This window comes from Amblyomma maculatum, chromosome 4 (assembly GCF_055883805.1).
Source record: "Amblyomma maculatum isolate TAMU_Amacu chromosome 4, ASM5588380v1, whole genome shotgun sequence".
Classification (NCBI taxonomy): Eukaryota; Metazoa; Arthropoda; class Arachnida; order Ixodida; family Ixodidae; genus Amblyomma; species Amblyomma maculatum.
This window is the reverse complement of record NC_139347.1, coordinates 75,051,874-75,066,277: the sequence shown is the minus strand read 5'-3', so window position 1 is coordinate 75,066,277 and position 14,404 is coordinate 75,051,874. Positions and strand designations below refer to the sequence as shown.

Genomic DNA, 14,404 nt, shown 5'->3' with positions numbered 1-14,404 from the left:
AAAACCCAGTTTTTGTTTCTTTTCCTGGTTTTTGCTCTTTCAAAATGCTTATACTCATTATTTTGAAATGATTTGGTAACCAACAGAAAATGATAAAAAAAAAAAAGCTCTCGAAGAAGTATGTTCTGCTGCTGCTGCTTTTTTCAGATCATCATGTTGTTTCTGCTGCTTATCGTCCTGGCATTGATCAGCTCTGTGGCCAGCGAGATTTGGACGGCAAAGCATGCTAGCACTGACTGGTACCTAGGCTTGGATGGTATGTGCACCACAATGCTGTGTTTTTTTTTTTTTTCCACCCTTTCAACATTTGCTTTCGTAGTTATTCTTTTATTTAACACCATGTTTTTGAGGTTATTCATAGAGAGAACATTAAGATTACTGAATTGTAGTATATTGCGCATGTATTTACCTGAGCTAGTTAGTAAACAATATTTCTTTCAGGTGCAGACTTTTGTCCAACGAGTAAAACGGTGCTACTACTTTCAAATGTTAGTGGCGAGGCGAGCGGAAACAGTACACAAAGAACGGAACTAAGTTGAAGTGCCGGAACAGAAATGTACCTTTATCTCTGCACATTATCGAAATAGTATCCTCCTCAGATGCTGCGCATACATCTGCACACGCATCTTCCTGAATACTGTCAAATCCACTGAGCGGGTAGAAATGTGGGCACTATAATAACGTCAAAAGCAGTATAAATGAGACCCTGCAACGAGTAGTGGTTCACGATGAGGAAGTTTGAGGCCTGTAAAGTGAATAATTAAGCACGAAAGGATTGGAATTCTTTTTGTGCAGTCTTGGCAGGCTTGTCAGTAATGACTGAAAACTTTATGATTTTATCCCCCCCTTTGGACAGTATCCTGCACTTGAAGGGGGTGTTGTTTTCTACCAACTAAGTTAAATGTAGTAGACTCTCGTTGATACCAATCTCCTAGAGTTGGAAAGAAATTTACTATATCCAAAAATTCATTTCATAAAAAAAGAACAAAAATCAGCATGTGCAAGCATGGTAAAGGCATCAATGCGCAGGTCTGTTCATGGCTGACATTTATTTACAGCTGAGAATTTGGAACATCTTAAATTCTGCGCATTGTATATAGTGCACTCTAGCAGGGTACTTTTACGAATTCACATTGTCCTGAAATTTATGTCAACCTGTTTCATATTAACCAAGATTGTGCTGAATATGTAATGCTTCTAAGGCAATCTTTCTGTGTCATTGAAACATGAAGTGGTTGCACAGCATGATTGGTATGCTTACATTTCCCTTCCTCTTTGCTTCTAGGAGACTGTAAGTATATGCCGCACAGCAGGTTCTTTCGGTGCATGTTAAAATGGTGGTTTTCCAGGTCTAAATTGTGTATCTGAAGCTGTCTTGCCATGTAGGCTTAGTGGGATAAAGGATTGAATCCCGGCTTTGGCAGTCGCGTTTCTGCCCTTGGCATTTGGCCTTGACATTTTGGCAGGCAAAATGCCAGGGCACCTTAGTGCTATTAATCTGGAGTTTTTCGTTACAACATGTCGCAGCCCATATATATATATATATATATTATTGGTCTGATGTAGAGGTTTTGAAAACCAACAGGGTCTAACCTTAACACTAGCAACTTAATCCTGTCAGAGTCCACGTGTTGTACATCCTAATAAAGGCATGTTCAGAAAAAAAGGTGCCAAACAAGAATGATAAAGATTGAGTTTAAAGAAAACAAAATTCTACTTAGCTAAGCAGCAATCGAGCAACTTCCATTGCTTTGTAGTAGCCTCCTCTGGAGGGTATTTAATATTGCACACTGTCACATGTCTGCTTTTGCAGTCTATCTGTATTTGCATACTTTTGTCTACACTGAAATTTGACCTTGGTTGCATTGAAATCCCTAGTATTCAAAACTTGGCAAAATGTTAATTTTTATCGGACCTCTAGCTGTCAAAGTGTTCAAAAACAAATGGTCAGTATGCTTCTAGGCATTTTAATGTTAGTCTGGCATAAAGCCTGTATGCAACCTGTCACCTCATACTGAAGTAAAGAATAGTAAATGATGTTACTAGATGTAATTTGGTGGCCCTGTCATGTTGCTTTCATAGGTCATTTCGTACTGTCATTTTAACAGGTTCTTCATCGTTTGTGCTCCTGCCTTTACTTGCAGATTTGAGCAGCAATAGCAACTTCGGCTACAACTTCCTGACCTTCATTATTCTGTACAACAACCTCATTCCCATCAGCCTGCAGGTGACTCTGGAAATGGTGCGATTCATACAGGCCAGCTTCATCAACATGGTATGCACCCTGACCTCTACAGAGCAAGACTTCATTGGTTTCAGTTATGTCTAGATCAAAGCTACAAACAGTGGTGTGTTGAGAAAACTTTTAGGGTTATATTTATATATGTATATATATGTATATATATATATATATATATATATGTATATATATATATATAAGGCATAGACACGGAGATAGCAAGTTGGTATGTCATCATTACTGAAGATTCAGGTAGAACGAAAGGAAGAAGATGGTTTGCACGGTATAAACAAGAAGAACCGAACAAGGGTAAATAGGGTACGCCTCAGGTCACAGATGAGCCAACGTTTCGACAAGTGGACTTGTCTTCGTCTGGGCCCAGACGAAGACCCAGATGAAGACAAGTCCACTTGTCGAAACGTTGGCTCATCTGTGACCTGAGGCGTACCCTGTTTACCCTTGTTCGGTTCTTCTTTTTTATATCATTACTGAAGGTTCTGCCAATGACTGTGGTGTGCAGAGAAAAAATATGTGTGATTTGGGATAATACTTAGCTTTAGACTGAGTTGCACCACGCATTGTAGTTTCCAAAAGTAATGAGGCTGCTCTTATTGCTTCTGTGATATCATGAGGCTTATCGTAATGCGGAGGAGGATACAGGTCCATATCACGCGAATACTCCTCACAGCAAGGGAGCACTGGCAAGTGCAATGTTGCCACTCTATCACCAGTTGGTTTATTTATTAATCACAGCAGCCTGTTTACTTGGTTAATTTCGGCAGAGATGGTGCTACATAGTTTGTGCATCAAGAGAAACTGACCTTTAATTACCTAAAACTGTTTTCATGTTTCTAAGTTTCCAACAGAAAAGAGGCAATAATAGTTGGGTACTGTACAGATAACAGTGAATTCACATTGGCTATGATTAATAACTAAGGGTATTAGTATTTTCTTCTGATTGCTCGTGAAAGTAGCAGTTGCATGCTAGCAGCATAGTGCAGTCTGTACGAGTGCCAAGTTTTGTCCAGCAAGACTTAGATAATTAAAAAGTATTTGCTTAACATTTGTCACTCTGATATTAAAGCACACTGCCTAGCTCCTGTGGAGTCCATAGCAGGCCAAGCTGGAAAAAAATGCAATGTGTAACGGCCAGGTTCCCATACACGAAATACTCTACAAAGAAAAATTTATTGACTGTTTTTTGAAGTTATTGCAGAGTTAAACAGGCCACCTGGGGTGCAGGTACACTCAGGAAATGTAAATTATCTTTCTGTCTCTCGTTAAGGAGTTAAACAGGCCACCTGGAGTGCAGGTACACTCAGGAAATGTAAATTATCTTTCTGTCTCTCATTAAGATTTGATGCCAGTGCTTTGGGAGGGAGAACAGTATACTTCACTCGTGTAGAGAAGGTGGCAAAAAAGTTTGACCACTTGTATGGTTGTCTGTGGCAGGATATATAAAAATTGGGGAACCGATAACTATTAGTAGTAGATATGCTACTCAGAATATATTACGTTTAAATTAAGGGGAACGAAGCTATTCATTTTTTTTTTAATTTGCACACTAAAACACTTTTAGTCAGTGCGTTATGTGGGCTTCTTAAGTAAGGTTGTCATTACCACTGCTGTATAAATTTGTCGTGATGTGGTAAACTTTAATCTGTGAGCAGTTAACGGCACTCCATTCACTTGAGCATGTCTTTCTTGCCAACAACTTTCAGCATGCCAGGTGGTTGTTTGCTGTAGAAATGGAGGTGCACCAACATATGTCAGGCTGACATGCATCTCTCCATGCTTGCACTCCTAGGACGCAGAAATGTACCACGAAGATACAGATACGCCTGCCATGGCAAGGACGTCCAACCTGAATGAGGAACTTGGCCAAGTGAAGTACATTTTCTCCGACAAAACTGGCACCCTAACCTGCAACATCATGGAATTCAAGCGCTGCAGTATTGCCGGTCGAATATACGGGTGGGTAGCGTTTATAGTACTGGTTTACTTTTCTGTCCAGCCAATGAACTGTATGCTGGATCAGGTATATAGTTAAAAAAAAAAATTAATTGGCTTACACTTAAGACAGCATCTTAGACTAGTTTAGATGCAAGGTTAAGCACTCTGTATGTGTCTATAGTATTTTATTCTAGACAGAGCTGTAGTGTGTTGACACAGTCCCACCGGCTTCTCTTCGGCATTTATCTGTTTTGCCTCTGTAGAAGGGGATTCTGAGGGCAGTGTTTCTCAATATTGTCTTCTTTTTTTTTTTCCAGGTCTTTAGACGATGGTCTTGATCCCAAGGAAATTCACGATATCCTTAGAAAGAACACAGTGAGTTTGTTGTCATATGGAAGCCATTACATTTGGGTTTTCTGCATAGCTACCGTAAGACACTTTCTGCATGTGTAACTCATGCCTTTTTACGTGCACCAGCTTGACATCAGTGGCAGAGGTTAGTGCATTATGGTTTTGAAGAAGGGTTTCTTGGTGCAGTTTTTCTGATCTCTCTTCTTCGATGGCACATCTTTTTGTTCATCTGCTGCTTCACGTGCATTTGTTTTGATGCTTTGTTGACCTTTCTCTTTGACAGGGGTATCTGCGACAGGCATATCTGCAACATGTGCAGTTTGCTCAAGCTTAGCAGATGACTTCAAAATTATTGCCTCTTATTCATGCGCATATATATTTTTTTTCCATGTCTGTTTAGGCTGCTACACCGTATGTGCGGGAGTTCTTCACCTTGATGGCCGTTTGTCACACTGTGGTCCCTGAAATTGACAGCGAAACACAGTACATCAAGTACCAGGCCGCTTCACCCGGTAATGCTTGTATGGCACACATATTTGACTCAGTTATGTGATGGAGCTTTTGTTCCCTTTCAACGCAGCATCTTTGCCAGAGTAACACAAAGATAATCTTTCTGCATTTAAGTTATTGTTTTGTATTGAAAGCTGGAAGAGTAGCAGTGAGCACTGATGCTTGGAGTGCTGGAAAGTGTTATCTTTGTGGTAGTGTTTGGTACAAAGTCAGGGACGCATCCTTGGGCTACACCTTGCACTTTCCACATAAGACGTCTTGATTCTAAGCCTCTCAGTTTTGCCTATGCTTGGTAGGCTATCTCGAAGTCAACATCACCTTTAAGTATTCATTTCATACAAAGTCTCACTGCCAGGCAGCAGTAATTTAACGATGTCTTGACCTCAAAGACGCGAGAATGCCGCTTTCCATAAAAATATTCTGGTGTTGATAAGTTGATACCCTGGCCTGGAATGACAAGCTTACAGTGGTCAGCCGTGGCGGCTCAGTAGTTATGGCGCTCAACTGGCAACTACCGGTCCCAATGACACAGGTTCGATCCCTATCGCGGAGGCCGCTTTTCTATGGAGGCCAAACACACGGCATCCGTGTACTGAGGGCTTTTAGGACTCTTTAAAGAACCCCAGGTAACCGAAATTTCCGTAGTACTCTACTACAACATCCCTCATAGCCCACGTTGCTTCGGGACGTCAAAACCCATATATTATACCATACGGTAGTGGCCCAGCAGTTAGGTTGTTCTACTCCAGATATAGAAAAGAATTGACAATGGTTATGTTCACTCTTGCTGAGAGTTGCTTTTGATGCAATATAAGTTAAGCTTACTCAGTTTATTCTTTTTTACATTAAGTCTTGTACTAGCTGTCTTCGTATTAATTTCCGCATGAGTAGGCTTCTGCTAAGTCAGACCAGCTGAATTTTTTTTTACATGGTGCGAGGGTGACCTGGTCAAAGAACAGGTATTTTTTTATGTCTGTTATAACTTACAACCACTTTGCAGCTAATAGGGCAATTGTAGTTTTAACTGCCTTTGTATTAGGAACTAAATACAGGAATAATAGTGCCATTGGATGAAAAATATTTTAGCTTTGATTGCCTTTCCTGTCCATCGTGAGCAAGGTTGCACAGTATTCCAGGGCTTAGTTAAGCACCTATCGTGCACTGAGTTCTGGTGAGTTATTTAGTGTGGTAATTTAGTGTAAGTGCGCAAGCCTTTGTCACAGTATGCAACCTTTGCAAGGAAAAAAAAAAGCAATGTTGTATCGCAACCTGTTATACTCGCTACCTTATTTGTTTAATGTTGCCTCGTATTGCTAAGGTATCGACATCAACTCTGAGAGGAACAGATGTTTATTGAGCTTTCGGCTACGTCACCTCGATACTGTCTAAAGCACATTGCTCGCAGTAATTGTGGCTTGCTTTGAGTGCTGCAAATAAAGCTTCTCATTACATCATAATTATGAATATTCCTTTTTTTCAGATGAAGGTGCCCTTGTAAAGGGTGCACGAGAAGTTGGCTTTGTTTTCACGACAAGAACACCAACTCACGTGACTGTCAACATTGTGAGTGGCCTTTCTCTTTCTCGTTTCGGATTTTAGTCGAATATTGCTTTTCAAGTGCATTCTTATGTACGTCACACAGTGTTGAAGTTAATAAATTTAGGCAAAAAACCAGACAGCTTTGCTGCTGATTGCAAGTCGCAGCTAGTTATCCGATCGTCACATTTTTGGACAGGAATGTTTTTTTCCTCACACAGCAGAAAGTTCATTTGAAATTGAAATTTTACGATCACTTACTTGAAGCACAGTTTTGCCCACTACTGGTGACACATGTTGTAAACTGTTTCAGTATTTGGCGGTTGGTGTGTCATCACTATCACACACAGTAGCCGCAGGTTTAAACAGCTTAACGTTTACCAGAATCATATATTGATTAATGTACCCCAATCTGGTAGCTTTAATGCAATTAAAAGCTGCATACTTATGCAAGCCTCCTTTTAGCAGAAGATTTCATCATAGTTATGAGTTTTGGGGCTGAAAAAATGTTAACACATTCAGCAAACGCAGCAGCAAAGACGTGAATGCATCCATGTTCTTTGTACTCAAAGTTTTTCATGGTGCAGTTAAATTCTAGGGCTTGTAAACTATTAGTGGCTCCTTAATAGTTTTAAGAGTCTTCCCAGGATTATTTTTCTGCTGGAGTTATTTATAGGGCTACGAGCTTTGTCGTGGTCTAGCTCAGTGCATCACTGCATGTTTGCGAGACCTGCCGTGGAAAATTAGAAAAAGGAGTTTAGTCAATTTTTGCTATCAGTTTTTGTAGCAGTGGTGATCTGAGCTCGCTGTTTCCTCAATTTTCTTTTCTTTTCAGTTTGGTGCGAATGAAAAGTATGAAATTTTGAATGTCATAGAGTTTACAAGGTCAGTATTATACTCATTCCATAAATACACTTTCACTGTATTGAAATTGAAAATGCTGCTACCGATACTTAATAATGCTTTGCTTTTTTTAAATGTCTTAGACATACGATTACATTTTTGATTCTTTGTTGCAGTTTAGTTGAGTATAATTTTCCTTCTTTGCTGCAGTACCCGAAAACGAATGTCTGTTCTGGTTCGGACACCCCAGGGCAAAATCAAGCTCTTCTGCAAGGGAGCTGTAAGTATGCACCATGAATTAAATCAGTTGCTCGGCCGGCTTTTGCAGTATAAGAGCATCGCAATCACTGCTAATTCCTTTTTATTCTTGTGGTGCTCTTACCAATGTGTACGTGATGATGTTCTGACCAGTTTGTTCTCTACATAGAAAAATGGAGCTTCTGTTATGCATGGAGATAATTGTCAAGGCAGTCTACAAACAAATATTCAAATCTTCTTCTATGCTCTAGAGCAGGGTTTCTCAGTTTTAGCACTTATTATTTATTTTTTATTTATTTAGTATTTTGAGCACCACTTATGTTCTGGCTTGAGTATGATGCAGCAGTGTTCATGGCTGCTGTTTACAGCTCCCCTTGCCGAACTCCATTCACTACATGTACTTGGCTACTTGTTTTGTCAGGAATTCATTAATTTGTGCCTCTCTTATCTCGCATGTAATGTTAAGTGCCAAAAAAATGTTATTATTGTAAATTTGACAAATTTTGTTGAGAGGGAGTAGCTTACAGTTTTCACTCATGTTATTTGCAGGCAGAACCTCATAATTAGTAAACTTTGACCGGTTCACAGAAATCTCTTTGGCATCTCTCTGCAGGGTGCAGGGCATATATTCAGTATATTGTTCAAAGCATTATTGTTATAAGTGGATTTGACTGTAGTCATAGGCTACCACATTATATGAAAGACCTACCCTATGTAGATATAAAGTTCCGCTTTTGACCGAGCCATACGAACGTGCCTGAATTGCCTAGGGGGGTGTGTCTGACTCTGAATCCAAGGGCCCCGGTTAGATTCCCATCTCACCTTCCCATTTCGCAGGAACTGCTTGAGTTTGCAGCTGTTACCAACACAGCCATGTTACGTGGTCACACAACCTGCTGAGCAGTCAGTGCTCAGGATTTCACGCTCACAGCCCCTGTTCTGACGCCGGATTTTGTGCAGAATGGGGCCTTTAATGCTAATGCTTTTTATAATGACTAGAGATGAAGAGAAACAGTCTCCTAAGTAACTGCAGTATGAATGATGCTTAGTTAAAGAGTTAATGAAAGAATGGGGATTATAGTTATGGCAAGTTCAACTCCTTGTAACTGAGTTGAATTTGTCAAGGAAAACTGGCTTAGAGCTTATCTGTTTGCTAGGGTATAAGCAGTACAAGATTAGATATGTGGATGCGAGTGCTGGCATCCAATTGAGCAGCTATTTTTATTGCGAAAGCAATACTACTCTAGGTTTCGAGCCTTCAGCGTAGCGCGGCTGATAGCCACGTCTTACCCACATGACGCTGTGACGTCACACCCCACGTGACACTAGGATGAGAGCTGGGCTACCAACTCAAGCGGTTGGCAGGAGCTGCCAACTTGGCCCTCTCGTTTCACATGGGACGGTTATGTCAGAATCGGCCTGCTAGGACCCTGGCATTCACGTTACTCCTATAGATCACTAAGGCACATTCATACGGCTTGGTTAAAGCGGGGCTTTATATGTGGGCTGAGGAAAAAGCAAAAGGGAAGAAGAACGCTCGGTCACCTCCAGCTAATGCTTTTGCTCAATATTTGGTTCAGCAGTGTTGAACCAGTGTAATCTTTTTTTTTTTTTTTTTTCTTTCAGGACACTGTCATCTATGAAAGACTTGGAACTGAGAGTCAGAGCTTCAAAGACATCAACCTCAAGCACCTGGAAGAGTTTGCCTCACAAGGTTGGCACATTAATGTTCCTCGTCAGTTACTATTAATTTTGCGAGAATTTTTGGAATGACAAGGAGACTATGTAAATACCATCTTATGGGAGGAACGTCAATTCAGAAATAGTTTTCATGCAGAATGTTTTTTTTTTGTCGCAGGTTTGCGAACACTGTGTCTCGCAGAAGCGGACATTTCGCCAGAATACTACGAGGTAAGGCTGCTGTTGTACTTGCAACCTGCATTTACTTCTAGCAGTAGATTTAACTGACAAAAGTTTACATGCTGAAGGTTTCTCCTAGAAAGACTAAAGCACATTTTGCACATTTTATTTTTAGTACTACATGCGCTGTGTGAGATATACAGCGTTTACTTTTGTTGATTACAGTTATACAAATTTCAGTGAATTGCTGCAGCACATTTTTTAAATAACAAACATAAGGCACACATGACTGTAAAGGTCGTAAGCCCTTTTGGCTGCATAGATTTTGTTTGAAGGGAAAAGTTGCCGGCCATCATTGCCAAAGCCCAATAGAAAACACTATCCTTTATGAGTTCTCCCTCCAGAAGGAAGAAGAGAAGGACGTGGTAACTGCTGCACAAAGCCTTTCTCCTCTCCTCGCTCAATTGCACTTCACATTGCAGGGAATATGGGAATATGAAGTTAGGAGGGAAGAAAAAGTGCATGCATTCCTTGTGCAGTCTTGTCAAGCACTTGCGGGCATGACTGCATGTTCATGCGATGAGAGCGAGTAAACAGGTCTAAGTACAAACTAGGGGCATCCAGAATGGCTGATTTCTGTTGACTGCAGACCGTGACATGCTGCCAGTAATCTTTATCAGAAAATATGGTCCGCTGTATTTTTCTTCGTTTTAACAAATATAGCTAGATATTAGCCTTTAGAAATCTGTTGTGTGTTTAGATGTAAAAAATCATTCACTTGCATCACGTATAAGGTCTTCGCACTTGTGTGCTACGACTTTTGTGCTGAAATGTCGTTTTTATCAAGGTTATTAACTTGCAGCAATCTCTTAACATTTTTGCAGGAGTGGAGGAATACTTACCATAAGGCAACTACAGCCTTGCAGATGAGGGAGCGCAAGATTGAAGACGCTGCACAGCTCATTGAGACGGTATGATTGGGCGCTGCCATACTGCTTGAGCTAATTCATTTGGTTGTACTGACATGAAGAGTATAAGCATGAAATAGGGAAACTGCTGCGGAATTAGGCCACTGATTTTAGCAATCTCCTCCAATCGCAGAATCTCTCTCTCCTGGGCTCCACTGCCATTGAAGATAGACTGCAGGATGTGAGTGTTCATTTTTTGTTGCACTACCTTGCAGAGGTATAAACAAAATGAGTGTCTGTGGATACGTAATGTCTTCTGGTACCTGTCGTAGAGGTGATCCCAGATATATCGAACTCCAAGGGGACCTCGAAATATTTCGATATATCAGTAATTTGGATCCTAAAACGTGTCTTCGGATGAGCTGCACTATAACCCAGACGTGCGAGTGTGATGTATCTACGCTAACAGCGTGCTTTCTGCAGCGACGTGCTGCCTGCCGGTATACTGGCAGCTCGGCGCGGGCGCGGTGATCCGCGAGGTGCGTGCACGCATACCTGCAGGCCGCTCATTACCTCGCGTGTTGCATTGTGTGCACAAGTACTTTTGGTCATTCACACCAAAGCTGCTGCAGAGGGTGCTTTGGGAAAGGCCACCACTGATCATAAGAGGCCTGATTCTGTTACCGGTGCACTACAAACACTATAACAACTCTGTCAAAATAAGGTACAGTTGATTTCTTCATCTCCTTCGGCAGCGAAGCAGGTCACGTGAGAGCTGCTGCAAGCCTTTGGTCGGCAAGGCTGCCTTCACCGGACAACAGCCGGTTCACAGAACTTTGGCTTTCCCGCACGGCAGCATTTTCACGTTCAGAACAATCCAGCAGAACGAAGGGCACTTTCAGTCACACTCGACATGCACCACGTCACGTGGTTTTACAGCGTCGGCACTACCATCAGGTGCCCAGGACTGTACAGCTGACTTGGCTCCAGCCGTTTTTTAAAAAGTGATGGCCGCTGTTTGGAGAAGCACACCTTGCAAGAGCACTGTGTGCAGTGTAACGTAACGAATGTTCTGGAACAGGAGTTCAATAAATGATTATTTTAGTTTCCTGTGGCGTAACTCTAGTCTCTCTGAACTTAGAAGGAACATTGAGGACAAAAAGGAAGTTGGCCTGTATCGATATGGTGCCACATTCTAATCACTGAGGCCACTCTGAAAACGGAGCTTTTGTAGGCTAGAATAGGCCAGAGAACGAAGTACAGGTGTTGTCACCACCTGCCGATTGCGCAGGTATAATGTACACATTGACACAAATTTGGGGTGCATATCCCAGCGGCCATTCACTTCAAAACCTGTTCTTTTTATGGGGGACTAGTTTGGATAAACTGGTGGGAAGGTTTTTTACTCCAACTATTCTTGCCAGTGAATGGGTCTTATGCTGTCGAGCAGGCATCAACGTAGCCAGAAAAGGCAGAGAATCAATTTGTACCGATGATTGTCATTGAATGTAGTTACCTTTAGTGTTTCTTTATACACCGGTGCAAGTTGCTTCGATTGTTGAGCATTGTTCTTTGTTTTGCACAAACAGGGTGTTCCAGAAACAGTTGCTGACCTGCTGAAAGCTGACATCAAAGTTTGGGTGCTGACAGGGGACAAGCAGGAAACGGCCATTAATATAGGTAGGCCGAGCAAAGTGAGTGTGGTGAATGTAAAGAAATCGAAGTAAAAAGATGCGTGGAAAAAATTAGAAGTGTTCAATGCTGCTGAACTGAATGTAGAGCGAAAGCATTAGCTGCGGGTGACCAAGCGTTCTTCTTCCTCTTCTCCTTCGTCTTCGCCTTTTTTTTTCTTCTTTGTCTTCTTCTCCTTCTCCTTCTTTTTCTTCTTTGTCTTCTTCTTCCTCCTCTTCTTCATGACGTAGCTGCGGCCACCCGAGGTCTTGAAAACCTACCACAGTGTAGCTTTCGCTACAAAAATTAACCTGGTGTCAGTGAAACTTCTTTGGAAATGAAGGGTGTGATCTGTTAAACAGTTCTTTTTTTCTTGTTTGTGAAGAACTATTCAAATATAGTTTGTTGATAAAATTTTTAATTGTAATTTCTTTATTTCTGTCACATATTTGATACCTGCTGCAGCTGTTAAAATCTGAACTCCTCGATTTGCAGCAATTTTGTGTTTTTCTTGCACCCAAATCTCGCACTGTGTAGAAACAAAATAAAAATAAATTGAGGGAGAAGTAGGACTTTTTGCATTTTTTACAGAGAACACCCAAAGATGTTTTGCGTCCACAGGAAACGTAACTCGTGCTAATCTTATCTGCCATGTTGCTCATGCATTAGTACCCTCTGCACAAAAATGGTGCCTGTTGAGTGCAGGCTCTTTATGATTCTTCCTCTTTCAGGGTACTCAACAAGACTGATCTCTCAGTCAATGCCACTTCTAGTCATTAATGAAGAAAGCTTAGATGTAAGCATCGTTTCTTTACATCTTATTTTGCTGCATTATTGCATTATTTTGTGCTAGGCAGGGATATGGTATTGCTATTGAAACAGATAGGGACCAGCAGGGTAAGGAACAAACCTTCTTATACTTCCGTTTCCAGGCTACGCGAGAAGCCATTCGTAAACACGCCCACGATTTTGGCGATCTCCTCAGGAAAGAAAACGAGCTCGCGCTTGTGGTTGACGGAAAGGTGAGTGCTTTTGCTCGCTTTTTTCGTCCAACGGCAAATGCAGCTAGGCAAGCTTTGAGCCTTGCATTGGTGCAGGCTGAGAGGTTTTGCCTTTGGAAGTTCAATGGCATGAGAAGAAAGTGGTCTAGCTGGCTCCTCCTTGTTAAGACATGTCGAATGCCTCCTCCTGTGTGCAGACACTGAAGTATGCTCTGTCCTCCGACGTGCGGCGGGACTTTGTCGACATTGCCCTTTCATGCAAGGTCTGCATCTGCTGCAGGTATGTGCATGTGACGCTTCCTCCCACAAAGCGTAAGGGTGACTAAAAAGAGAGTGCTTAAATGACACGTTTCGCACATTATTGTCTCACGGGCTGTGCTCGAGGCTTGTGCAGAAATTCATTTTAGTGACACTCATTTTGGTTTTCATCCGTGCAGGGTATCACCTATGCAGAAAGCAGAGATAGTTGAAATGGTGAAGAGCTCAACGCACTGCGTCACATTGGCCATTGGTGATGGCGCCAATGACGTTGCCATGATTCAGGTCAGTTTGCCCCCTTTTTAATGCTTAGCAGGACTAGCTGCAATCACAGATTTTGCCGACGTCTCTCTGAGGCCACTTTTTCTTTATCTCTCTCTCTGACTTTGAAGCTTAAAAAAGAGAGTGGCGACTCAAGCGTCACGAGGCTTAGCCAATGAGGAGACGATGCGGCCGCACAGCTGCAGCCAGTGAGAGTGTGGAGCATATCACAGTTGCGGTCGTCTGGCATGTCACTGTGCCGTCACGTCACTGTGCAGTACTGTATATATGCATGTGACTTCGGACTGAGCAGTTACGTGTCGCTCGTGCTCCCTCAACTTCGGCCTCTCTCCCCTTGCATCAGTAACCCCTCAGCCTTGATGAACAGCAGACATGTATGTGTGGTGCTCCCTAGACCTCTGCTCTGTGTTGCTCGCTGCATCGGAAAGTAGGTTGTGCTCACCATCGCGCCTTAACGGAACGGGCGCTCGCCGCTCGCCTTCAGGTGCACTTTTTTGCTCTTCGATTACACTTCTTTGCCGGAACCGTCGAGCATCTGCTTTGCTCATGACCTACATTCTCCCCGCACCTCTCTATCTCTCCAGTTATGGCTGTAAGCAGTGCTAGGGCACCTATTTTGCGTTTGACTACCTATGCAAGTTACCTGTAACTTATTTTTGCCTTTCATTTCCCGCATCAAAAGCTGGATAAATGGCAATTTTTTTTCCATTCGAGAGGTTTACCAACTTTGTGGT

General features: G+C 42.0%; 1 protein-coding gene across 6 annotated transcripts in view; it reads left to right on the top strand.

The window, feature by feature from the left end:
- Positions 1-14,404, top strand: part of ATP8A (ATPase phospholipid transporting 8A1) — a 125,571-nt gene that overhangs the window by 89,178 nt on the left and 21,989 nt on the right. For all 6 annotated transcript variants that reach the window (XM_084601969.1, XM_084601968.1, XM_084601970.1 and 3 more), the window contains 17 exons: positions 148-256; positions 2,145-2,275; positions 4,047-4,213; positions 4,510-4,567; positions 4,944-5,055; positions 6,534-6,616; positions 7,425-7,474; positions 7,643-7,712; positions 9,317-9,404; positions 9,549-9,601; positions 10,435-10,521; positions 10,652-10,699; positions 12,048-12,138; positions 12,861-12,925; positions 13,062-13,151; positions 13,328-13,410; positions 13,568-13,673. In XM_084601969.1, the coding sequence (XP_084458095.1) occupies positions 148-256; positions 2,145-2,275; positions 4,047-4,213; positions 4,510-4,567; positions 4,944-5,055; positions 6,534-6,616; positions 7,425-7,474; positions 7,643-7,712; positions 9,317-9,404; positions 9,549-9,601; positions 10,435-10,521; positions 10,652-10,699; positions 12,048-12,138; positions 12,861-12,925; positions 13,062-13,151; positions 13,328-13,410; positions 13,568-13,673 (1,491 nt within the window). The remainder of the gene's footprint in view (positions 1-147; positions 257-2,144; positions 2,276-4,046; positions 4,214-4,509; positions 4,568-4,943; positions 5,056-6,533; positions 6,617-7,424; positions 7,475-7,642; positions 7,713-9,316; positions 9,405-9,548; positions 9,602-10,434; positions 10,522-10,651; positions 10,700-12,047; positions 12,139-12,860; positions 12,926-13,061; positions 13,152-13,327; positions 13,411-13,567; positions 13,674-14,404) is intronic.